Source organism: Rhodnius prolixus, unplaced genomic scaffold (assembly GCF_049639745.1).
Source record: "Rhodnius prolixus isolate KJV_2025 unplaced genomic scaffold, Rpr scaffold_10, whole genome shotgun sequence".
Classification (NCBI taxonomy): domain Eukaryota; kingdom Metazoa; phylum Arthropoda; class Insecta; order Hemiptera; family Reduviidae; genus Rhodnius; species Rhodnius prolixus.
The window spans coordinates 25510737-25535707 of NW_027411615.1; the positions used below are offsets into that span (position 1 = coordinate 25510737).

General features: G+C 31.4%; 2 protein-coding genes across 4 annotated transcripts; both read left to right on the forward strand.

The window, feature by feature from the left end:
• Positions 1-1032: 1032 nt before the first annotated feature.
• On the forward strand, positions 1033-24676 carry LOC141457297 (pancreatic lipase-related protein 2). Of its 3 annotated transcripts, none has more exons than XM_074134065.1 (8): positions 1033-1221; positions 15394-15477; positions 19838-19970; positions 20045-20193; positions 21864-22118; positions 23749-23940; positions 24062-24233; positions 24310-24676. In XM_074134065.1, exons 2-8 carry the CDS (start codon positions 15429-15431, stop codon positions 24398-24400), a joined length of 1041 nt encoding a protein of 346 aa, XP_073990166.1. In that variant the 5' UTR covers positions 1033-1221; positions 15394-15428; the 3' UTR covers positions 24401-24676. The 3 variants fall into 3 exon arrangements, with proteins under 3 accessions (XP_073990166.1, XP_073990167.1, XP_073990168.1); XM_074134066.1 differs by lacking the exon at positions 1033-1221 and adding an exon at positions 12534-12728; XM_074134067.1 differs by lacking the exon at positions 1033-1221 and having other exon boundaries at positions 20026-20193.
• LOC141457303 (UPF0235 protein PCC7424_0673) lies at positions 22654-23940 on the forward strand. Its single transcript, XM_074134074.1, has 2 exons — positions 22654-23330; positions 23749-23940. The coding sequence occupies exon 1, from the start codon at positions 22869-22871 to the stop codon at positions 23289-23291; it is 423 nt and encodes a 140-aa protein (XP_073990175.1). The 5' UTR covers positions 22654-22868; the 3' UTR covers positions 23292-23330; positions 23749-23940.
• Positions 24677-24971: the final 295 nt, after the last annotated feature.

A 24971-nucleotide genomic window follows, 5' to 3' on the forward strand; every position in this document is an offset into this window, starting at 1 on the left:
CTGTAGCTCAATGATAACTTGATGATATTATCTTCCATTGCGGATCAATTTCATTTTCAAAATGAGTAGTATCTAGTTAATAATCTCTCTCTCACCCACTCTCTTTCATGTACACGTTTGTGAGAGAGAAAACATTTGTGCAAACATTCAAATTACTTTCTCTTTTATGTATGTAGTTCACTTAAAGAGAATTTAAAGTATTTTTTTTGGGAGTCGTTTCCGAGAAAATAAATTTTGAAGTATTTGTCCACAATTTTTAGCTTATTGCAGGGTTCTGTGATGGTGCCGATTCAAATATCAAATTAAAACTCCTTAATTTATTTTCTTTTTTATTTACGCCAACACATTTATTCAAAACCATTTTTTCGGTCTTAAAACGGATATTTCCTATTAAAACTCAAAAACAGAAATTTTTATGATTGAAGTACATCTTCTTTCACTTGAGAAAATAAGAGAAAGTAAGTATAAGAAGTTTCTAAAATTCCGAGTTTTCCCTAGAAAATGTTTCACAATCTGAGATTTGGCGTAAAGGAAGTATGACGTAAATTCGATTTGGCTATAACGAAAGTAAGTTTGAATGAGAGAAGAGTAACGTAAATTCTTAGACTTTCTTTATTTGAGATGCGGCGTGATGCGTGAATTTATTTGTACTGAGACTCTTGGAAACTGGTAGATGAAAGCTCAATTTTGAAAATTGGACTCGATTTTAAACCTTCATGCCATAGTGAGAATTAAAAATAATATTCCATAATCTTGAACTTCAAAGTACCATCTTTTTTTTGGAGACGCCAAACTAGAGACTTCCTAAGTAATTTTTTATCATGTCTAGTTACTAGTTTTTAATAAGTTTATTATTTTCTAAGTTATTATAGAAAAAAGGTTGAAGTTCTTGGTGAAATAATCTTTAAGGTAATTGACTAAGCTTTCTTGTAATCCTACAATATTTGGCTCTTCCTTAAAGATATAAGTATGTAGCAATAATTTCAAAGGGAGGGGCATAACAGTAAGTTGTTGCTTACTTTCTAGCAACAAGTGTGGTCTCAGTCTCATGCAAGACCTCTGGTAAACAACAGCGATCGCTAGAGGTTGTTGTAACATTCACTTTCTATATACTTTCGTTTTCTACGGCCTCGTACGAACGCGCGACTGGAGTTGACTGGGCAACAGTTTCCTTATAACTGGCATTTCTGGATTTAAAAAAAAGTTTGCATTGGATTACCAGTAAGTTCTTACCGATTTTCTTTTTTTAATTTTTTTTTCTCTTCTTCTTGGTATTTTAATGGATTTAAGGTGTAATTAACCTGCTATTTTATACATAATATTAAAAAACTCATTTAATTTAAAAATGTAGTTTTTCTGTCTTGAAATGAAAACTTTAAATAAAACGGATCTAAAACCTGAATGTACAAATAATTTATTGTAATACGGGAAATCATGAATGCGTGGCTAACTAAATGAATATTCAATTTCTTACATCATTTCTAAAAAAGGTACGGATTGACTGAATAATTTGAAGAATATTTACTAAAGATGTGCTAGCTTATTCTAAAATAATTTTTTTTTTTTTTTTTTTTTTTTTTGGCGCATCAACAGCTAAGGTCATTAGCGCCCGGAGCTTTTTCCAGTGCACTGCCGGCCTCCGGACAGTGTTCTCTCGTTACAGACAACACTGTCCATCACCGGACAGTGAGCTGTAAGAAGCTCCTAGGAAGAGAAAATCTAAGGGTCAGCTGCTGGATTCGAACCCGGGACCTCCGCGTGGGAGTCCAGTATGCTAACCTCATAGCTAATCCCTTCCCTCTAAAATAATTATACATGAATTTAACTTCCTCTTCCTGCTTCATTTCTTTGACGTTTTTTAGCTTTCTTTCTGACATTGTATGGCATAAAATGAAATAATCTTGCAGCTTTTACCAAATAACACCTATTATTACGTTTTTGTCAAACTTTACAAGAAATTTAATAAACAAGTTTCGTTTTTGCAGTTTGTTATTGTTACTCTTTTGTTTAGGGCATCCTTTATGAAAGATCCTCGTCACTTTATTACGGTGCGTGATTAGTGTAAGTTATACATGTACTGACGAAGGATAATTTTTCCAAAAGAATTATTCTGGTTATGCCAAAAAGAAACTTCACACTAAACAAGGTCTTAGATTAGAATACACGTTAAGGATGTGTTTGAGTAGCTAGTGTTTAATGATGGTGGTACATTTTGGAGAATATATGTAAAATACATTGTGGAGAATGTGATAATGTTATTTCATCTTCAAATTACGAATTTTACTTCTCAGATCCTCCCGTGGGTTCCCCAAAATAAATTTACGTGACAAAGGTAAATTATAAATAAAACTATTACACTTGGACAGAATAATTTTTCAAGCCATGGAATTTTCGCTAAGTGTGAAAACCCATTCTTCACATCAAAAGGTGTAATTAAAAGACGGTAATCTTATTTAGTAGGCAAGCTTCCCATAATCTTCTGAAATTAAAGTGATTAAAGTAGAAATATATATATAATACATCTTGCTTCTGGGTAATCTTTAAAGACGAAGAAAACTGCGAAAAATTCAAACTCTGTAAACCATGTTCGAAACCCTTTTGATTTTTTTTGTTTTTTGGATTCATATTTTTTATCTAGCAACAAAGGGGAACGTCAAGTAGGTGGCTAATATGTTCAATTTTCTACGACGAGAGTACACTGTCCGGAAGCCGTCAATGTACAAAAAATGCTCCAAGTGCCAATGACATTAGATATTAATATATATTTGCTCAAATTAACGCAAAGAATTAACGAAATACATTCGGATAATATAAATTTATTGGGTGGCAGGGGTCATGCAATTAGAGTTTAGTAGCACATGTGGCATGACATTGTAACAGTTTACACACTGGATATGTTGCAATTTTTTTAAATTGTCTATTCTTTCTGTGCACAGAATAACTGTCCATCAAAAATTTTAGATACTTAAAACTCAGGCGAGTGTTCAAAGTACGTAACTTTAGTTTGAATTCTTTAAATAAAATGAAAAAGTTATTATTTTTAAAGAAATGATACATTAAATTCTTCGAAAGAAGATAGTAGTAAAACAAAATTGGTATCAACTAAATGAACATCTGTATAAATTAGGTTTATTTATATTCAAAATAAGAGCGAAAACTTGAACTTAAAGAACAAGCACTTTAAAAAGCAAACCTAACTTGCAATCTCTGTGGCACAAATGATAAATAAGATCTGCTTTATTTTTAAACCATTTGCCCTGCGTTGCTTTTCATAATTTTTTTTTTTTTTATTTGAATGGTAGTGGATATCAAAATTTAGTACATTATTGCACGTCTGCACAATCTCGCGGAATTGAATTACGATAAAAACACTGCCCTTATTTATTGTTAATTTAGACAGTATTAGAATTTTTAACATATCAGTTTTTATTAAACAATCTGTAGAAATAAATCTCTTCTTTTATAAAATTTTAATTCATACAGCATAAATCAGTGAAGATGGGTATTCTGTCGTAATCTGTTCTGTCAACCGCAAGGCCAAGTGCCATCTTCATAAGAAAATTATTAAAACTGTCCGGTAGGACAGTTGTATAAGGGTTGATCATCAAAAACTGCAGGAAAAAGCGTAACGTTGAAAAACACCCAACTTTGACAATTTTTTTCTCTTTTTCTATAAAAGATAAAATTCCCAAATTTTCTTTAAATTATAGGGCAAATCCTCCTTTATAACTGTAATTTTTTTGCAACAACCTAGATCTGATAGATTTTGAGAAAAAAGTTGCCGAAAATGTGCAAAAACGGCATTTTCAAAAATTGTTGTTGTTCTTGTTCTTCTTCTTGTTGTTGTTGTTGTTGTTGTTGTTGTTGTTGTTGTTGTTACCTTTTTTGTAAACTGCGTAGCGCCTAAACGCGTGAACCGATTTTCATGAATGAGGTGTCATTCGATTCGGAATTTTATGTAGATGTGCCTTTTGGGGGTCTCGACTCTGTACATCGAATGGGAGAGGAGCTAGCCCCCTTTATGTAAGGCCCCCTCCAAAATTATTATTTTTTTTTTTTTTTTTTTTTTTTTTTTTTTTTTTTTTTTTGGCGCATCAACAGCTGAGGTTATTAGCGCCCGGAGCTTTTTCCAGTGCACTGCCGGCCTCCGGACAGTGTTCTCTCGTTACAGACAACACTGTCCATCACCGGACAGTGAGCTGTAAGAAGCTCCTAGGAAGAGAAAATCTAAGGGTCAGCTGCTGGATTCGAACCCGGGACCTCCGCGTGGGAGTCCAGTATGCTAACCTCATAGCTAATCCCTTCCCTTATTATTACTAATTACTCTGTAAATCTTGGCCCGATTTTGATAAAATTTGGTAGGATGATAGGGTTAGGGCTCCCCTACATAACATTAAAGCGACGATCTAATCTTACACTTGTTAAGGGGAAGTATAGCAATCGTTTCAAATTATCGACACGTGAACTGATTTTCATGAAAAAAGTGTCATTCGAATCGAAATTTTGTACAGATTTGCATTTTAAAAGTCTCGACGCTACGCCTCATAAGGAGGGGAGTTTGCCCCACCCAAGTAAAGCCCTTTCTAAAACTATTATTACCAATATTTCCATAACGCTTAGTCCGATTTTGATAAAATTTAGCACGAAGAAGTGATTAAAGGTCCTCTACGTGGCAGTGAAGTGCCATCATGCTCTTACACCTACTAAGAGGAAGTCTTGCAACTGTTAAAATTATCAATGGGTGAACCGATTTACATCAATGAATTGTCGTTCGATTCAAAATCTTTGCCTCTTTGCCTTTTTGGGAGAAGTACTGTATTCGCAGTTTGTTTTTCTTACTCCTCTTAAAAGGAAGTACTGAAATCGCAGTTTAATTTTGCTAGTTACGTACAAATACCTTCCTATTTTATTCAAAACGCTTTCTCAAAAAAATTGTTATTGAGGATGGCAACTATAATCATTCTTTATAAAGATCTCTCCAGTGGTAGTTACAGTTCCGACTTAACACCTTTTCAGGTTATAATGATAGAATTGCTTATTCCAAATTTTAAACAAATCTGTAAAGCAGATATGTAACTTTGCAAAATAGACAAAAATGAAAATCTATCCAAAAGGTACAAAAATCTCCTTAACAAAAACTTACAGTTTTAAAAGTTAAGTATAAGGGTTGATTAAACGCCAAAAGGTACATAAATCAGCTAGTACCCAACATTTCATTCATGCTTAGTTCATATAATTTAAGTAATTTTGCTGCATTAACTTTTCCTTCACATTTTTTAGAATTTATTAGATGTCACAGACCCTTATGCTGGCCAGTTCATTCATAATATTATTTTGTTATAATTATGATAAAATGTATATTATATCCGTTTTTAAATAGGTACTTTATTTTAACTCTATTCCGAATTATTCTTCGGATTTAGCTTTAATTTGCCCTTTATTCTGAGATGTCACATATATATATATATGCAAAAGTAGAAAAAGACAAAGTTAGAGTCGGCTACTGTTTAAATTTGAATCACGGATTTGAAAGAATATTTCAGTGTTGAATTCGTTTTACCGAAATATTCGTGAGCACAAATAACACACAGTTAATAACAAGTAGATTATTCAACAATAATGATTCATTTCTCAATTGTAATTTAATTTAGACCCCCTAATTTTACTTATAGTAAAATACTGGAATAATTAGCTGTCCTAAAAAATATGTATATTTTATTTATTTTATATTACATATATACAACATTGTGGGAAGAACACCTAGTTTGAGAATGTAATTGAAGAAAACCATATTATTTGCGATAAAGCCAGATAATTATTACCTTTAATTATAAACGTTTGACTACTACATAAAATAACAATTACTTTAATCGAAGAATGAACTTAAAAAGACGATCTAAAAAAATAAATAAAATAAAATAAATAAATAAAATAAATAAATAAAATAAACAAAATCATTGATGTATGTTGATGTAAGCATTTTTTCAAAAAGTTTTTGAATTTTTTAACCTGTAATTAATAGATTGATTATTATAGATTAATAGATATTAAAGTCAATCTACAGTGCTACTTGAACAAATATTTTGTAGATAAATATGGCCAGCATAAAGGTCTGTGACATCTAATAAATTCTAAAAAATGTGAAGGAAAAGTTAATGCAGCAAAATTACTTAAATTATATGAACTAAGCATGAATGAAATGTTGGGTACTAGCTGATTTATGTACCTTTTGGCGTTTAATCAACCCTTATACTTAACTTTTAAAACTGTAAGTTTTTGTTAAGGAGATTTCAATAAGTATTAATTAGGCTGCACTTAATGAAAGTATTTAACTTTACTATGCATTAAGTTTTTGTTTTTCTGCATGTTTGCCCGTAGTGCAACTATTTGCTTTTATGTTACCCACAGACAACTGTAGCTCATCACAAACACTCATACACTGTTCACTTAATAGACTCCTACGAGCTATAAACCAACTCTGGCTCTTAAGAGAGCTCCAATAGTTATTTTTAGGACGCAGGGTTGCTACTCCCTACATAGTCTACATCTAGTCTTTAAAAATTAAGCATCAATAAATAGATTCCACAATGAAATAGCTTCTTTTTAAGCCAATATATTTCCTTTTATTTCAGTTTGTTTAGAATCTGTCATTTTATTATGAAGATATGTTAGTGCTTCTCACTTTTCACAATAGATTAATTAATTATAAACTAACGAATAAAAACAAGTTAGAAGACTTTAACTGAGTCAAGGACTTGCAAATGATTTCACTAACCGTAAAATCTAATCAATAAATAATTTTCATTTGTTTTTATAATCATCTTCATTCATCTGATGGCAGAGATGTGGAAATAAGAAAGGTCATTCTCTTGCCAATTACCTAAGAAAAGTGTTAATATGTTAATGAATGTATAAAAAAAATTAATAAATAATTTAGCAATTAAGGAATTAAACAAAAAAAAAAAAAAACAATCTCTATTTATAAAGCAGGTATTAAATACTTAATTATTTGGGAATTGAGGTTGAATAATAAACTTTTTTTTTATTTTGACTTTTTCACATTCTTGTCTTGAGAAGTGGTAATATTTACATGATATATTATTAATATTAATCCTTGAATAAAAGATGTCGAAAAATATTTTTCATAAACGTAATGATGATGGTTAAATTCTGTAAGTTAAGGTCAACATATTGGCTAATCTTTGATCACATTACTGACCTACATTTCGAGACAGACGTGATTCTTATGTTTTGAATTCCAAATTAAACCTACAAAAAAGACTGCAAACTATTTAAGTATATATTTTACACAAACACAATCATTTACTAGTTATTTGACTTATTTATTTGTTTTTCTGGGTTAAAAGAGACCGTGATAAGAGTACAATAACCAAATTTTATTGTCAGTATATCGTGTTCCTGAATAATGTTTAATAACCTAGTTTTCCTGCAGGTTTTTACTTACATTTTTCCCTTATTTATTAATTAATTTATTTTTATATAAATAAAACTGTTTCTAGCGGATGGTATTCCGAAGTATAAGTATTGAATAGTACATTTCTTAAATTCTAGGCTGAAAGCTTTTCGTTATAGCCTAGGACTCAAACATTGGAACGTATCTTGTATGAAATACTTAAAGTTTTGTTTCTTTTGACACTTCCTTCTGGCAAGCGAACTTTTTGTTAATGCTTGGATTAACTTCTTAAAGCAACCCTTGCATTTAGTTAATCTCTCAATTTGCCATCCGAACTGATCAATCCCAGAATATTTATAGACTTTTACACGTTCCAGTGGCTTCCTTTCCATCTTTAACGCATTTTTTTTTTTCTGTTCTGCAAACTACCACGCTTTTTATTCTTACGTATTTTTCTTTTCGTTTTTAACCCAAACGTTTGCCTTGGAGTCTACAGGTCTTCCGTATTTATTAAGGAGGAATGTTTTTTGTGTTGCATCAGCCAGTGGCCCAATTGGAATGATTTGTTTTGGATTGAATGGATTTAAATACCTCGCCAATAAATATTATGAAGAGAAGAGACTTTATCTGACTTACTGCCTAACACCTGGCATATGTAGATAATTATGATAAAATCAAGAAAATAATGAGATATACGATGAGTATTTAGAAAGGTCAGAATATTTTAAATTCCGAAGCCCGGGAAATTAATAAACATCTTCTACAGGTATTGCATTGTATAACATCGCGGAGAAGTCGAGTTAGCCAGTCATCTGCCTTTGGAGCCTCTAATGGCTTATTATCCGGTGATTTGGGATGAAAACATCAGTAAATGTTCCAATTCATACTTTAAATCTTTTAGTTTCCTATTTTTAAAACATCTTTTCAATTAACAGAAAGGACTTGTTTTCAATACAACCCTTTGGAAAATTTTCATGTGGTTGCTCTAGAGAACTAGCGGAGTGTTCGCCAAACATTGATTTACCAATTGCAAGGTATTATTTAAAATGAAGCCCTTTTGAGTTTCAGATACACTGAGATTTCGGAAGATGAAATCGACTTGCCTTTCTTAGTGCAGTGCCGTCAGCTTCCACCTATTGCTGTGATTGATGTTTCGTTTTTAGAATGAAGGGATAGATCCACATCTAATTCACAAACCAGTAGGGATTCTTTTAAAACGATTCCGCTAAATTAATTTTCGCATTTGAGTTTAATCAAAATTTAACGAATGCCACGTCCTTGCTCCTCAAAGCTTTCTCGAATTTAATTCTTGATGTACCTTGCTTTTTCTATTGATACCCATACATATCAGCTAACTTGCCTCCAATATTTTGCAATTTCTTCACATTTTTAAACCTATTAAAAACTTAAAAGTAACTTTTTATGTAAAATCTAACAAAAGTGCCCGTTCAGTGTTAAAGACCATTGCCTTGATCCTTATTTCTCTGAATTTTTATTTCACAATGTTATCATTGAATACATTTAAAGATTTATCCTTTAACTTGAAAGAAACAAATTAGAATGTGTAAATAAAGGATAAATGTTTTTCAATAAAAGTAAACACTTTTTAACATATTCCTTAAAAATTAAGCAATTTTAAATGATGTTAGTTATAAACAATGAAAATGGCCTCGGAAGTGAAAAGGTTGCAACAAAAATGTTTCTTGCATAATCCTTCACATTTTTGTAAAGGTGTGTGATTGTAAAAAATAAAATAAAAATGGTGTAATCAATCGGGCAACCCAAGTTTTTAATGGAATTACCTCCATGTAATACTGTAGGATGTACAGGTTTTTACTTTTAATTGTACCAGGCACACTCCCAGCTTCATAAGTACATAGGTATTGATCATATTTGCATATCACACCTGTACATTACTTATTGTTGACAACATGGTAGTTTTGGATAAATATCCGAGCCATTAGAAAATAAAAGTCCTATTTATTTCCAGTGCTCATGACGTTACAAAAGCGTTAGATAAACCTACTGCACTTCGTGTTATCAATTTCTATTGGTTGCTAAAAATAAATTATCAGAAGAAACTAGTGCAAAAATTTAACAGTAAATAATTTTTCTCAGAATATAAATTGTCAAATATTCAAGCATCAATGCGTTATATGAGAAATAAGAGGAAAAAATGTAATCTTTGTCTAGAATTAGCGCATTTAGAATTAAGAAACTACGGTTTTCCCGGTAGAGGATTCATGAGACAAGTACAGAGGTTTCAGTCTAGAGATAGATATAGCTTGTTGAGAAATGTTCGTCAGAATTGGATTGGACTTCAGTGAGCAGTACCACGCTTAGAGAAATCAAAGACACAGCAACAGGGACTCCTTTTCCAGAGATAATAGAATAGAGGTACTGGTTATAGCTCTTTTCACATACACTCTCACACGAGTAACTAAGGATGTCTAATGAGTAGAGGTTAGACTCTCCAAGTCGTACTTGTAAATACCTTTCTAGCCGTGGAACTTATTGAGCTAGACTGTTTAAAGTAAATCTAGTTCTATTGAAGCGTATTCCACGAGGATGCATGCTATCGACGGTGTCATCCCAGTAATATTGGTAGACTAGTTAAGTATGTGGTGAATGTTACCGTCAATATGGCCAATTTAGCTTGATATAGAATAGTTTTGCACTGATATAGTTCTGATTATCTGATTTTACTCTGATTAATTAGTTGGCTGTGATTGGTCCAAGTGTGTGTAAAGATCAGAGGTAGCGGGGCGTTTTTCATTAAATTCCACGTGCTACACCAGTCTAGTGTTAGTTATACAACAGATATTTAAGTTACGACATGAAGTTTATATAACGTTTATGTTTATTATCTTTGGCGTTGTTTTGTTATTATTGGTATATATAGATATACCAATATACATATTATGTATATACTCAAAATATCAGCCATTATTAACTAAGCCAAAAGAAAGTAGAGAGAATTAATTTTATTTATCGGTATGGTACTCTAATAATACAATAACTCTTCTAACGACTTTATATTTATTAGTAAATTATTGTGTTTTCATCATTGAACGAACTAAACTCCGTTGTAATTAAATTATTACTGTAAGCAAGCTTGGTGTTATAGATTCACTTTAATCCAAGAATTTAATTATTAATCCAAACCGTCTAATGCCTTATTGGCGCCCAAGATAATAGTTTAATTTTCTGTTTTATTTTATTATATTTTATTTTGTGCTACTTTATTTTTATATTTTCTCTTTTCTCTCTTCTACTTTGCTTTCTAATCTTGATTACGATGAAATTGCTAATAAATCAAGATGTAATTTAATTTAAACATTTTTTAAAATTACTTCTGTATTTAAATTAGATCTTAATTTGTTTATTTATTTATTGTATATGCAGCAAAACACAGCAACCCTCTGACGGTCAAAAGACCAAGAGAACTGTCTGTCGCTTTTCTATTGTAATAATACCTTTGTAAATATTATCCAAAATAAAGACAATATTATTATTATTATTATTAATTAAATTATTATTTATCATTTTTAATAAAGTTAGGAGTTTCAATCTGCATGCAGTGTCTTCCGCTTATATTGATTTTAGACGAGTTGAAAGAGTGGCCATCAAATCCGTTAGGATCTTAAACCATGTGGTTGTGATACTGTGGACTCTCTCCTACTTACAAACTCAAGTAGTTACATAATTAAATACCTCTGCAAATTGTTGTCTTATGTAGGCGATAAAACGTCTGCATAAAATTTTTTAGATTACGATACTCTTAAGATGACAAGCACCTATGAAAGTTGTCTTCTAAGGCCCTTCTTCGGGTAAGAGGGTTCATAACCAATCAGACTTACACGTCTCATTTTAGCAAAACAGTTCTTCTATCAAAAGCTTAAATCTTCTGTTAATTACAAAAAATTTTAATTATTAAAATTGATCTGAAACAAATATTTGGCCAATGTTGAATATTTGGTTGTAAATAAAACAAGTGAAAGACAGAAATGGGGCACTAGGATTGTGTGTTGCAACGCTAATTTTATTACACGACAAACCGCCCATAGATTTACAGATTTGACTGAAAAATGTTGCAATCTTTTTAGGAACAGAAAGTGGTAAACCACATAATACGAGATATATATACGCAGACACATGGAACCGCAAATTCTCAACATTAACATCCTATGGGAGTAAATGTCATTAGAATTTTGAATGAATTCTGTTTTGAAAAATCTGTTCTTTAGAAACTAAATACAATTTCTTGTAATAACAAATACAAATTCATATACATATATAATTAAACGTGGAAAACTCAAAATATAATTAAAAGTTTTTCAGAAGACTAGAAGAAGGAATTTTTCATTTGATTAAGAATTCATAAGCGTAAGAAATTGTTAAGTGTTAAGTGTACTTCAATCATAAAAGAAAATATCAAGAAAGTAAATAACTGATTGAAGGATAAGTCAAATTAGCTTCATTCGTCAATCGCACTGTTTAAAAGTGTTTAAATTTCTATTCAGAGTAGTCTTATACGGTCATCCTTCGACTCAAACCACTCCCAAATTAACGTTCGTCTTGATAACGCGAGTGACTGGTTATTTAGCTGAATAATTTAATGTTTAAAACTAATTAATGCTGAATGGATAAATAAATAAAAATGCAGCTAATGTTCCTTAAATGTTATTAGCATTATCAGTACAGTTTCTTAATTTAATTACGATTAGCAAAAAAACATCATAATAGTCTGAACTGCTCAGAAAAGAATTTTGTAAAAAGTAAGACATGCAGGAGGAGTCTTTAATTAAATTGTACTAAAGAAATGCAAGTGAAATTAGTAAAACTATTATGAACGGAATTTATTTCATAAATTCTAAAGAAAAACTATGTTACTAATTGCATAAGTTGTTTCCTATTTTATTTTACTAACGTTAAATAAGTAATTGAATGTTTATAAAAGCCATCGAAAGGCATTCATCACATTATTTTGTTTAGGTATTATTTGTTCTCTATTAATAACATACACTTAAAATAAGAAATATAATTGATATATTTACTTTGTTTAGAGTGCATGTAAGCCTTGGTATCTGCTAAAAAGTGAAAGCTAATTATTACAAACAAGTAAAAGGAGATGTAAGATGTTATTAAAAAAGTTTGGCGTTCGAAGTTTTCTCTTTTTTCTGCCAAAGAAATAATAACAATAAGTTTTCTTCATTTCTTTTACGTTCGAAAACTAGAGCAAGAAAAATAGATCGACTTTTTCGTTTCTAAGAGTTTAAAAGTCCAACTTAATATTCAGGACACCAATTTAGACGTACGTATATGACTGGTTTATTGTACAGTATACTCTGCTGAAAAAAAAAGTGAATGTATTTCCTTGATGAGAAAAACTGCTTTTCATTGTCAAGTAAATGCAATTAAGAAAATAAAATATTAAATGTAAATTTAAAACAAAAGTTTAGCATACCTCGCGTAATATTTTGCACTTTTACTTTTTTCTTTTTTTTTTAATCTGAAATCAGGATGTATTTGAATTATTTATTGACAGTGAAAGCAGTTTGTACATTTTCTTTCTCAAATTATACAGGTCTCTTTCAAATCCGTTAAATTTGAAAAACTATTTAAATTTTCTTTTTTCTTTCAGTTTTTTAAAGGCAGCTAAAACTAGCTTCTTCTATTTTTTATTTATTTTCGTGCGGGTATCTTATCATTTTAAATTTTAAACATTGTCCTCAGAAATATTAATTTTTGATCATTTTAACAGAAATGTGCAATACAACTGCAGGCTTTATTATTAGTCATAGGCTGGAATTCATCAAATGTCAAATAATGTTTATAAAGTTAACATTTCTCAGCGTGGCAAAATTTTGAAAGCGAATGCTGCTAAATGATCTTTTATTCGCTATTACATATTATTCGCTCTAGACTCCTATCCAGATAATGCAATAGTACTGAATTTCTTATCACAAGGAAAAATATTTTCCAGAGTTGGGCCATGATAGTTAATGGGTTCTAGTTATTTCTATTTTCTATCCTTCCTGAAACAAATAATGTCTTCTGTCTGCTGCATCCTCCACTATATTAGGTGTTTGGTCCTTATTTCACTCTTGACATAGTCTTATTTATAAAGTTTTATTTCTAAGGAGACCCGATACCTCTTTAATAAGATGCTATTCCCAGTACCTTAACTAATACCTCAATTGAGTACCTTTAATAATTACAATATTAAACTCTGTATAAAAGATTTTTGTTATTACAGCAAATAAAATGATTAATAGTTACTTTAAATTTGGCGAGGTAGTTAATGAGAATTAAGGGAATGTGATTGATGCAGGGGATTGAGAATTGACTAGAGTTTGGAAGTTGGTGGCTGGAATCTCTCTAATGGCTTGCGCGTAGGAGTTGTGTTGTATAATAGAGCTAAGATGAAACTGAAGGCTGCTTTAGATAATGTCCTGGTTCTGAGGGGTGACCTGCGTAGATGCTGCAGTTCCTTGTGCACTGTACAACCTCTATTGTTGATAGGGTGAGAGCTCATAAGGCACATGTAGTTTAGGGGTTTCATTTGTTTGTCGCAGATGTCTGTGGGATAAAGTGCTGTGAATTAGGCAATCCTAGCTTTTGATAACTACAAACTGGACAACGAAGCGTTGTTTCTTTAGTTTTTCTACTTTGATCTTGGTTTAATGGAGGAATTGCTGTTTGAATAGTTCTCAGTTGTTTGGATGTTACTTCATTAAGTCATTTCAATTCAGATTTGTTATTGAGGTTCTTTATATTAAAAAGTTTGCTAGCATTTTTTTCTCTTCCTTTGAAATGGCTAGAAGAGCAAACGGATTACGAATATACAGGTGTTTCAGTGAATGTGGAAGGCGTAATTTGAGTTAGGAGTTGAATTGATTGTTTTACAGGTGGTGCAGCTGGTGTAATTTGTGATGAAGTTGGTGTTTGCGTTGGTTTTTTTACAAATCTATTGTTAAAAACTTTCAACAACTTTTATGATAAAAGCGGTAAAATGAAATCGAGAGAGTGTTCCAAATCTTTTTGTTGCTAGAAAGGAAATAATTTTGCCTTATACTTTCCCGATCTTAAAAATAACTCCTCTAATTCTTCCCTTAGGACAAAAAATATTTTTGAAGCTCTTCACTTGGCCATGATTCTATTTAAGTTGAAAATCAAGGATTTTTAATAACCTTGATAAAGAATCTATTTGTAAACAACTTTGTGGTTCTTTCACCTCCAACATTACTTAATCTTTTTATATATTAAGAAACAACCTAAAGGAATATTCTCTTTCTGAATTTGCTGTAAATAAATCCAGATGTTGCTGATGAATATTCAAATTGCAATTAAATTCGTTCTTAATTTTCTTTTTCTCAACTCAACTTTTAATAATGTTAGATTCCAAATATATAACTTGCAAGTTTGAATCCATTCTTTATTACAGACAACACTATCCATCACAGGGTAGTAAGCTCTATAGTCTCCTAAGAAGAGAAAACCTAGAGCAGGAAGTTGAATTCGAACCAGGGATCTCTAAGAGGGAACCCAGTATACAAACCCTTGAGCTGACCCTTCCTTTTACTGTTTTATTATTCCCAAAACAATAGGTTTCGCTCACATACAAGTTTACTAAATGAATTTTTTAGTTTTTTGTCATTCTCTCAACGAATACAATTTCTTTCTTTGAATAAGGTTTGTAAAAATGAATGGTATTGCGGTACTGGTTCAATTTCCGGTTTGGGCCTTGTATTTTATTTCATAATTATTATGAAAATTTATTAATAAAGCATGTTTGCTTAGTCTCCTTCGTCCACACACCTAATTTGGTAGTTAGACGCAAAGCCCACCTAAAAATTAGGCATTACTTTACTTTATTATTTTAAGGCAGTAAAATTCAATATGTATGGGTGGAAAATATTTTTTTTTCACTTTAATGATTATTAAGCAACTAATGTTGACGTTTCTGTTAATTTCAGATGTTGTCGAGGCTACATGAAATGATTGTGTTGATATGACTAACACTGCCCAGTTTTTCTTCATTTATTTCATTTACTACTCGGGTATGTATTTTCTTCAAATACTTTTTTAGTACTTATCATTTATTAGTATTGTATAAAAGATGGTTTACTATGGAAGAAAAAAAATAATACCTTAGAATAGCCTAAATACCACTACTGCTCCATTTATACTGAAAAAGAAAATCATATTGGGATCATCTTCTAATCAAAACTAAAAAAAATAATCTTAGTTAAAATTGATGAAACTTTAAAGAGTGTAATGAATAATTGATATTGAACTGATCAAATTGTATTTTCCTCTGTTGCGCGAATAATATGGATGAGAAGCTGTTCAGTATGAAGATCTAGAAAAATGCTCATGTTACTAGGTTTCATTGTCTTTAAAAGCTCTAAAGCTACCTTGTGTTTAAAAAATAGCCATAAAGTAACTTGTAAATGGAATAGCTACAGAGATATCCATTTACTGTCTTTACATTACTAATTGTGACAATAACAAGCAGATTGTGTATTAAGCACAAAAAAAAATCTATTACTAATTCTAATAGCCAAACCTTCGATGGACAATAGGAAGTGGCGAAAAGTAGAAAACCCAATTTGTGATGAGAAGACTTTTTCAGAAGGCTCTTGAGTCTCTAAAGCAGCATTACTACTTGGGAATTTATTTTCGATCAATTTAGGTAAATGGTTAGCAAGATTTAGAAATAATATAAAAATTTTAATAGGTAAAGGAGTAAAAACAGAGTAAACGTATATAGAAAGGAAGAACAAAATAAGCTTCCAGAGGCTAACTTAAAATTTAAAGGCAGTACCCAGGAAATAATTAAAATGAATATATACTAAGGCTGCAGAATAGTTTAGGGCAATTAGTGTTCATAGTCACAAGTAAAAAGATCAATCAAGCTGAAAAGTCCTTTCCTAAAATTATCAGTGAGAACTGTACTATATTGCTAAACTTAGCCATTAAAGCACTTGTTTGGCAAGCGAAGCCCTACAGATAGAAATACTTATCTATTAAGATTGCAAACCTAAACATTTTCAACATGCACTTGGGGTAGGCACACATTTCAAAAATTGCATCACAAAATACTTTCATGCACACTAATATTATTCTAAATTTTAATAAAACGTGCAAATTCAATTTGTATTAGAAAGTTTATTTTGTCTGAAAACAGGTGTCCAACAAATGAAAGTGATAACATAAGAAGATTTTTTATTAATATATTCATTTATAAAATATAGAAAATAGTTGAATAAAACTTAGTAAATTAAGAACTATCTTCAGAACCACTCTGTTTGACAGGGAGTAATTATTCTTCATGATTCACTCTGATTATGAGATGAATAATTAGAGAAACGAAAAAACTTTTATATTATTATTCAAAAAGTTAAAACCTAATTGGTAGTTGGACGTTAAGCCCCGCCTGAAAAAATAGGCGATTACTTTACTTTACTACTTACAAAAAGTTACAAGTACAAGATTTACATAAGCTATAAATGTAAAAAAAAATCTTCATTTAAATAAGATAAATTTCCTAAACTAGACATATTAAATATAATCTTCTAATCGAGAGATCTATTGTGTAGTCTCTCTATTTCACAATTCATACGGTTGACGAAGGAATATTTCTTAAATATGCGCTATCTTTCACTAAATCTGAATACAATCCTGAGATAGTTTGGATACCGGAATATCTCATTCAAATATCAACACTAAACTAAAACAAGGATCACTCACTGGAAAAATTTTATGATACAATTGCGCTTATCTGATGGCAACTGGACCTTCTTAAAAATAGTTTAAATTCATTCGATTTCAACAACACAAGCTGATGTAACATCTGTTTTTACAGAAATGGTAGCATTCAAGAAGCAAGAATAACGTAAAGGAGTCATGCAGTAATGATTGTTGCACAAACCATTAATTACAAAACTAAATGTAGTATCTACTTGGTAAGAGGGGAGAAAAGAGTCCAAACCATGAACAGTAACTTTTAAATTAGCTCTTTTGTTTCCAGATTCCTCTACTAAATTAAATGGGTTGTTAAAAGAGCCTTTTTTAAAAATTCTATTACTTCTGAATCTGCTTCAATCAAACTGAATCTGTTTTAGCATTTCATTTACAATTTCTCATCATTTAAAAATTTACTTTCAATTTCATCACTCCAGGAATGTTTAACAATAGATCGTTGAGGGTTGCGGCAACAGTGAGTGGAATGTGGTTGACGGTAGGCTACTTAGTTCCCCCTTTTTATATATATATAAAATAATTCACTCTTTATTGCTGTCATTGACCTATTTTTTTATTAAATAAATAAAATTAATCTTACAAACTATACCAGAAACTAAGCGCATACTGTGCGAGTGAAAGTTAATTAAAATGCACCAAATATTAGTTACATAACAAGTAATAAGTTTCATCGATAGGTCAGCCTAAAATAATTTCAGTAGACTTATAGTTGCTGATAATGTATTTTTAAAATTTCCATAAAAATTAATTCAAAAAAGAGGCATTTCTGGTCACTATAAATATCAGCAGCTCACCGGATAAAGCACGTCACAATTACATTTGAAGCATCACCAAATTGATGTAAATATATCAAAATGTTACTTCATTAACTACTTTCGATCTAGAGCTGTAGATGGCGTACCAGGAAAGCTTGAGTGGAGTTAAGATTGACTTCATTAATTATTTGCTCTGGCAGGCTTTAGTACCAACTATCTATTGGCCCATGGCTTTAATGTAAATTATATATTGCCTCACTAAATAAAATCCTAGACCTTAATGTGGAATTGAACTCTGCACCTTAATAATTCTCAGCATGAGGCCCTCGCCCCTAACCACTGAGCTATTGTGGCTAATTACCTACAAGTGTCTTCACTTTAATTTAAAAAATAAGCTTACTAGATACTCGATATGAAATAGAAATATTGAAATTACCTAATATAAAAAAATCTAAATGACAACTAGCGAGAAAGTTAACAACAATTATCTCAATCATTTGAAATCTTCTATCACTTTCTAACGGAAATCAACTTTTTTTCACTACTATAAAAAATTCCTGAATACATATAAATATACACATATGTGTGTGTGTGTTTTTTGAAAGAAAGTAAATCAAAAATCACTGATGTCCGAATCAGTTTTAAGTGTTTATAATTTGTGAAATAATATAATCACATTTATTACATATACTTTTTTCTGTTGCAAAAAAAAAAAGAGGAAATGGATGTGTAAAAGTTACTAAAGTTTGTGGCCTTGACCAGTTTATACTTTGGGAAATCCTTACATTATGTCTTTTCTCTTTAATAGCAGTGACCACCGAGTGACTCATTACTTTCACTTAAATACGTAATACTTAACTAAATTTTATACTTTTTGCTTTTATACTTTTAAGAATAATACTTCTTTAGAAGTTTACTCACTCGTACACTACAATATTTTTGTGAATAATGAACATTTCTTGCGCAGCAATCTGGTCCAGGGTCAATCAAGGTTTAAGATCTATCATTCCATGCTTATTCTAACAAGGAACTTTATTCTATTGCCTTCTGGCTTTCACTACCGGATCGCTGCTAACTACACTTCTTCGTTTTTTTCATGATATTAGAAGAACAATTAGTTCAACATTATTTGAGTAAATAGTTCTATTGAAAATTGGGCTTGGAGGTAGAACCAAAATGTCACTGTGAAAAATGGACCGAAAGAAGCGGGTACCAAATTAGCTAGAAAAAAAACACATGAAAAAAAAAATTATTTTTTCGGTTAAAGATCTCTAATTCATTCACAATATACAGGCAATAAAACCACAGTATAAACATACGTATATACTTATGAGCGGGTTTACTGACACTTTGGAGGGGATTATTTACAAAATCCTTCACTCAGAGGGAAACCCCTCTAAAACAAACTAAAAAAGTACTAAGCAAATCAAATGTACAAGTTCATTTTTAAGAAGTATGAAAAATGGAATTAAAAAATTTATTTGCTCTTTTGCTGAATATCGTCAAAGCCTGATATAATTTGTATATAACCTTTTCAATTCAGATTATCTAAAACTATGAAAGAACTGTAGAATAAGGGTTGTGTCAGTTGAATAAGAATGGAAAATTCTTGGTTGTTCACACTTTAATGATTTCTTGAGAGTTAGGTTTGATAAATGGGTTGCAATATTTTTTTGATGAAAAATGAAACTACTTCGAATTAACAAGAAATTGTCCAGTGATGGACAAATAATTTCGAAAGAACATTGTCCGGAGGCCGGCAGTGCAATAAAAAAGGCTATTTGGTGCCAGTTATTTCGCAAGTTGATGCGCCTTAAAAAAAAATCTACAAGTTATGGATTGCTTAACATTTAATGAAATTACATATTTATTTTACATAATGATTTTTTATTTTTTCAAGTGAGTGAAGTCAAAGGACAAGCTCATAACGAGTCTCAAGTAAAAACCATAAATGATCTCTACATTACTACATCTTGTATTGATCCTCCAATTGTATGTCCCCATCGAAGAATACAATTTTTTCTATATACTAGGTAAGGAAAACAATCATATAGAAATTATTTTAAGAATAAAATATATATTTAATAGTGTATGCATGTTCAATCAGACGTACCCAGAAAACTCCGGAACTAATAGATACTACAAATGAAGAATCACTATATAGAAGTCAATTCAACCCATCGCATCAAACAAAAATCATCATTCATGGATTTCAGGGAGGAAGGAACCTATCACCGAGTACTGATCTTAGAGATGGTAACGAGAAATAATTCTGATTTTTTAAATTTCTGTTGTTTGATTAATTTATTAATAGATTTCTGTTATTGAGGAGACTCGTAACAGAGGGTAAGCATTTTTTGTTTTGTTTTATTTAATTTTTGAGATAAAAGGAAATCAAACGTTGTGTACCATTTTTTATTTGGTAAGAGTTGGTGGTTCACTACAAACACGTTTTCTTTAAAAAGAACTTTCTGAAAAAATATCTCTCAGTTAAGAACTAATGCTAACCCTTTAATTTTTTTTTTTTTTTATTAGATTGTACCTTTTTTCAGAGTTTCCACCCACTGTGCACATTAAATCACAGGTATTAACGCAGCCTTCACCTGATCTTTTTTTCTACTATTGCTTTTTTTTTTTTGAAAAGGAATGTACTTTTCAAATGCGTTGGATGAAAACCCAAGGTGTGATGCCAAAGGTGGGGAGAATTATTTTGTTTTTGTTTTCTACCACACAATAATTGCTTCCAGAATATATCGTCAAACGTACTCAGCGTACCAATCATTACATCTCTATACTATTTACTTAAGTCAATGGTTGTATTAATTGAATTAGTTAGCAGTGACAGAGTCATAACAACAACCAATAACCAATACATGGTTAAGTCATGTTAGTCAAGAAATTAATAAAAGTTGGGTGTTTTTAAACCTAACGCTTTTTCGTGCAGTTTTTGATGATCAACCCTTATACAACTGTCCTACCGGACAGTTTTAATATATACCTACATATACTCAGAAACAAAACAAGTATAACATTATGCACCAAAAATATTCAGTAAACGTTGTAATTGGTATCTGATAATATGAATGAACTCGGAATCGTAATCGCCTTTGGATCAATTAGGGATCATAGAGAGAGCTGAATATTCTGTTTGGGATCCCCCTCCGAGCTCAGAACTATAGGACATGATCACTGAACTCATGTTCGCCCACATTTACCCTTGAATTTCTCCTTCAAAAATGAGTTTTAGGAGCCTTTTTCCATCAAGAGTTAAAATTCTTCACCGTAAAAACGGTAGAGGGTTCCTAAATTTCCCGTTAATTGGCAAGGATATTATAAAATAGGAAATAATTCACATTTATATTAATTACGTTCCTTTCGGAGGCAAGTGCTTCTTCTTCTTCCATGGCGCTACAACCCAATGTGGGTCTCGGCCTCCTTCAACATTGTGTGCCAGTCCTCTCTATTTTGCGCTGCCAATTTCCAATTTCTTACTCCCAGCAGGGACCTCGCATCATTAGCCACACCATCTATCCATCTCATTTTAGGCCTGCCTACTCTTCTCTTATCAAACATACAGATACAGGCACAGGCCTCAAGCACTTTTTTAGGGGTTTCGTCTCCGCCCATTCGGACGATATGACCAGCCCATCTAAGCCTGCTTAGATCTAAGGCAAGTGCTTGGCGAAGATAAAAAAAAAATCGGAAATTTCTGAAATCTCTAAGGAGCATGTAGCACGCAGTATCCACGAATAGTCTCTATACTTCTTCTAATTGTAATGTCCACAATCAAGTAGTTGAATTAAACACTCCCTCCCTTTCTTTTGCCCAGCACATCATGTCATTTTCTAATTTATTTGATTTGCATTTTTGGTATCATTGAAGTTTTGATAAATTTTGATTTTATTTGCATTGATTTTATTGTGTAGCTTACTTTAAAAGGGGCAACTACAACATCATTATTGTGGATTACGGTAGTTTAGTAAGATTGCCCTGCCTTAGTCAAATGCAGTGGTCACCAGGATTTTGTGCGCAATGCATTGCACAACTGGTTTATTATCTATCACAACATCCTAGAGGAGTACAACCGGAAACACTTCATCTAATGGGATATAGCATAGGTGCTCACATCGCAGGACTCACAGCCAATTATCTGGAAGGAGCTAAACTTGGAAGAATCACAGGTTAATTTGTTTTTTATTACTTATTTTTAAGGTTTAACTCAAGTTTTGATACTATAATAACAAGCCAGAATCAGGGGAAAAGTTCCTTATTGACTCGCTTAAGTTTACATCAATAAGGCCCTGGCCTAACAATGATTAGCCTTTGAATGAAAGAAGAAGAAACGGCAGTAAATATTGAGTATTTCCTGTAAATGTGAAGGGCCTGTTTGGTTGAGAATTAAATACTGTAAAAAAATAAAATGGTTTGACAAGTTTTAGCTAGGAATCCTCTCTCAGCTCCTGAATTTCATCAGATAGGATATTGTATCATGTTTTGGAAGACTAATTTTTTCATACATTTTTTTATGGAGGTTTTTACCTCTAAACCATCCCTCGAAGCATCTAAGCCAGAAGACCATTAGAAATATAAAGAAACTATATGTATTTTATATATATATATATATATATATATATGTACATATGTATGTCAGATGTATGATTTTTACATATAACTACATTTAAATTAGTTCAGTGATTTGCCGCAAGAGGAAAGCGAGTATGAGGGGATAGTAAGGTTACGAAGGTAGTCTACTCGTACAGAACAGAGTAGATACAGCAGTCTGTAGAATATATGTGTAGTTCTTGAGAGTTTGACGTGAACATTGTGAGCGAACTATCCAGCATTTATTTTAATACGTGTGTGTGTCACTTGTTTATTTAGTAGTAAACAATACATTTTGTGCAGTTTTTATAAAAATCTTTTTGTTCCTTATGTTTAGAACTGGTTCTATTAAAGGAAAATCAGTTTTAAGTTTTGGTATCATGTCTAAAAATAGTAAAAAGACAAAATCAGGAACTGTATCTACTGTTGCCGTTACCCAGGTGAATTCACCTGTAGAATTAGACAAAAAAGGTAATATTAAAATAAAAATTGCTGCGAAACCTGGAGCAAAAGTAAATGCCGTAACTGGGATAGAAGAAGAAGGAATATCCGTGCAGATCAGTGCTCCACCAGTCGAAGGGGAAGCAAATACTGAACTAGTAAAATATTTAGCAAGTTTGCTTGGAATAAAAAAGAGTTCAGTTTCGTTAGATAGGGGAAGTAAATCGAGACAGAAAGTATTACTAATCACCGAAACCAACTTAACAGTGGATAATGTGTTGCAGAAACTGAAAGATAACATCGTAAAGTAATAATTTTGTGTTATATATTAGCCACCTGCTCAAATTTAGGTAAGTAATACATTCATAAGCAGTTACGCTTGGAATGAAGAGTTGAGCTGTTTCTTATTTAAATTTTGATGTCTGGAAGAACTAGCCTCCAAGTTTGCTAAGGCTGGTCTTGAAAATATGTCCGGTTCTAAATTATATATTGATAAATCCTAGTTTGGTAGAATTGTTAAATTTGTACTATTTCTAGGGAATATAAGTGCTAAGAAATGCACTTATGAATCTAAAAACAATAAAGTAAAATGTCTTGTATGTTAGCAACAGATTTTGTAGATAGGTTTTGAGGATCAGTGGAACTTCTGTAATGTAAAAGTTTTAGTTATACTCATTTTTATTTTTAAAATCGATCTTGAATTCTAGAAATTGTTTTTAAAAACTAATTTTTTCTTGTGCTAAAAGCTTTTAAATGTATTATAAATAGGTTTGGACCCAACTATAATATTCTACATGGGACAGAATAGATCTCATGACTTAGATTCATCTGATGCTCATTTTGTTGATGTAATACACACTGGAGCAGGAATTCTGGGTCAGTGGGGTCCAAATGGGCATGCAGATTTCTATGTAAACGGAGGTACAAGTCAACCTGGATGTCTAAGCACTAGTTTAATCAGTAAGTGTGTTTGTTACTAACTTCTTTGTACTATTGCACTTGTTTAACGAGTTGAAGTCAAGTTTTTTATCAATATTATAATTATTTTCGTTAATAAATTTATTTTTTCTCTTGTCTCCAGAAACATTGTCATGTGATCATACAAAAGTCACTCCTTACTTTATTGAATCCATAAATAGCAAAAACGGTTTCTGGGCAGTACCTTGCACCAATAGGATTTCATACAATCTTGGTTTGTGTAATCCTTCTAGTGATAAAGAATACGTCTTAATGGGAGAACACGTTTCTCACAAGTATTTATTTATTTAATGTTGTGTGTTAAAAAATTTTTGAAAGAAAGAAAATAATTATCACTTATGTTGTTTTCAGAGCCAGAGGAATATTTTATTTATCAACAAATGCCAACAAGCCGTATGCCTTAGGCTTTCCAGGAGGTAGACGACCACCTTACATCCCATGAGTTATCAACATTAAAATATTAATCAAAACTTCTAATGACACTTTAAATTATGTAAGTTTGAGACTGATTTATGAATTGTTTTGCTCAGGTATTTTTTATCTGTTTAAAGATAGAAAAGTTAGATTTTAAATGTACGTAGAATTTTGACCTACTCTGTATTTTGTATTTGTACAAAATTCACCAATCCTGGTTAAATATACATGTAGTAAAAGCTAGAAGTGTAATAATTCAAACGAAAAATCGTTTATAGTATAATAAAATTGTTTCGAATATTCACGCTCACTCTGTCTGATTGACTATATTGCAGAACAAAGAATAAGTCTGATGATTAAGACTTGCGTATTTCTTGGAATGTTTTTATCAAGCTCAATTATGTCACTTGGACGAGGAGGTATCAATCTTGATTGATAGAGTTGCCATGGAAGTAGTTGTTGAGAGGCCTGCCTATAATTTATTACTTGGATGGGTACAGTTGCATGAATTCTGAATTCACAGACGTACTTTTACACTACTATATTTAATACTTAATTTGGCACGTAGTCGCTGCCAAATCAGAAGTTCCTCTTTCTGC

Excerpts from the sequence above, each read along its gene's own strand:
- LOC141457297 (XM_074134065.1), top strand. The coding sequence starts at position 15,429 with ATGACTAACACTGCCCAGTTTTTCTTCATTTATTTCATTTACTACTCG. Across the intron at positions 19,971-20,044 it reads CAATTTTTTCTATATACTAG|ACGTACCCAGAAAACTCCGG; the intron begins GTAAGGAAAACA and ends ATGTTCAATCAG. Across the intron at positions 22,119-23,748 it reads TAAACTTGGAAGAATCACAG|GTTTGGACCCAACTATAATA; the intron begins GTTAATTTGTTT and ends TATTATAAATAG.
- LOC141457303 (XM_074134074.1), top strand. The coding sequence starts at position 22,869 with ATGTTTAGAACTGGTTCTATTAAAGGAAAATCAGTTTTAAGTTTTGGT.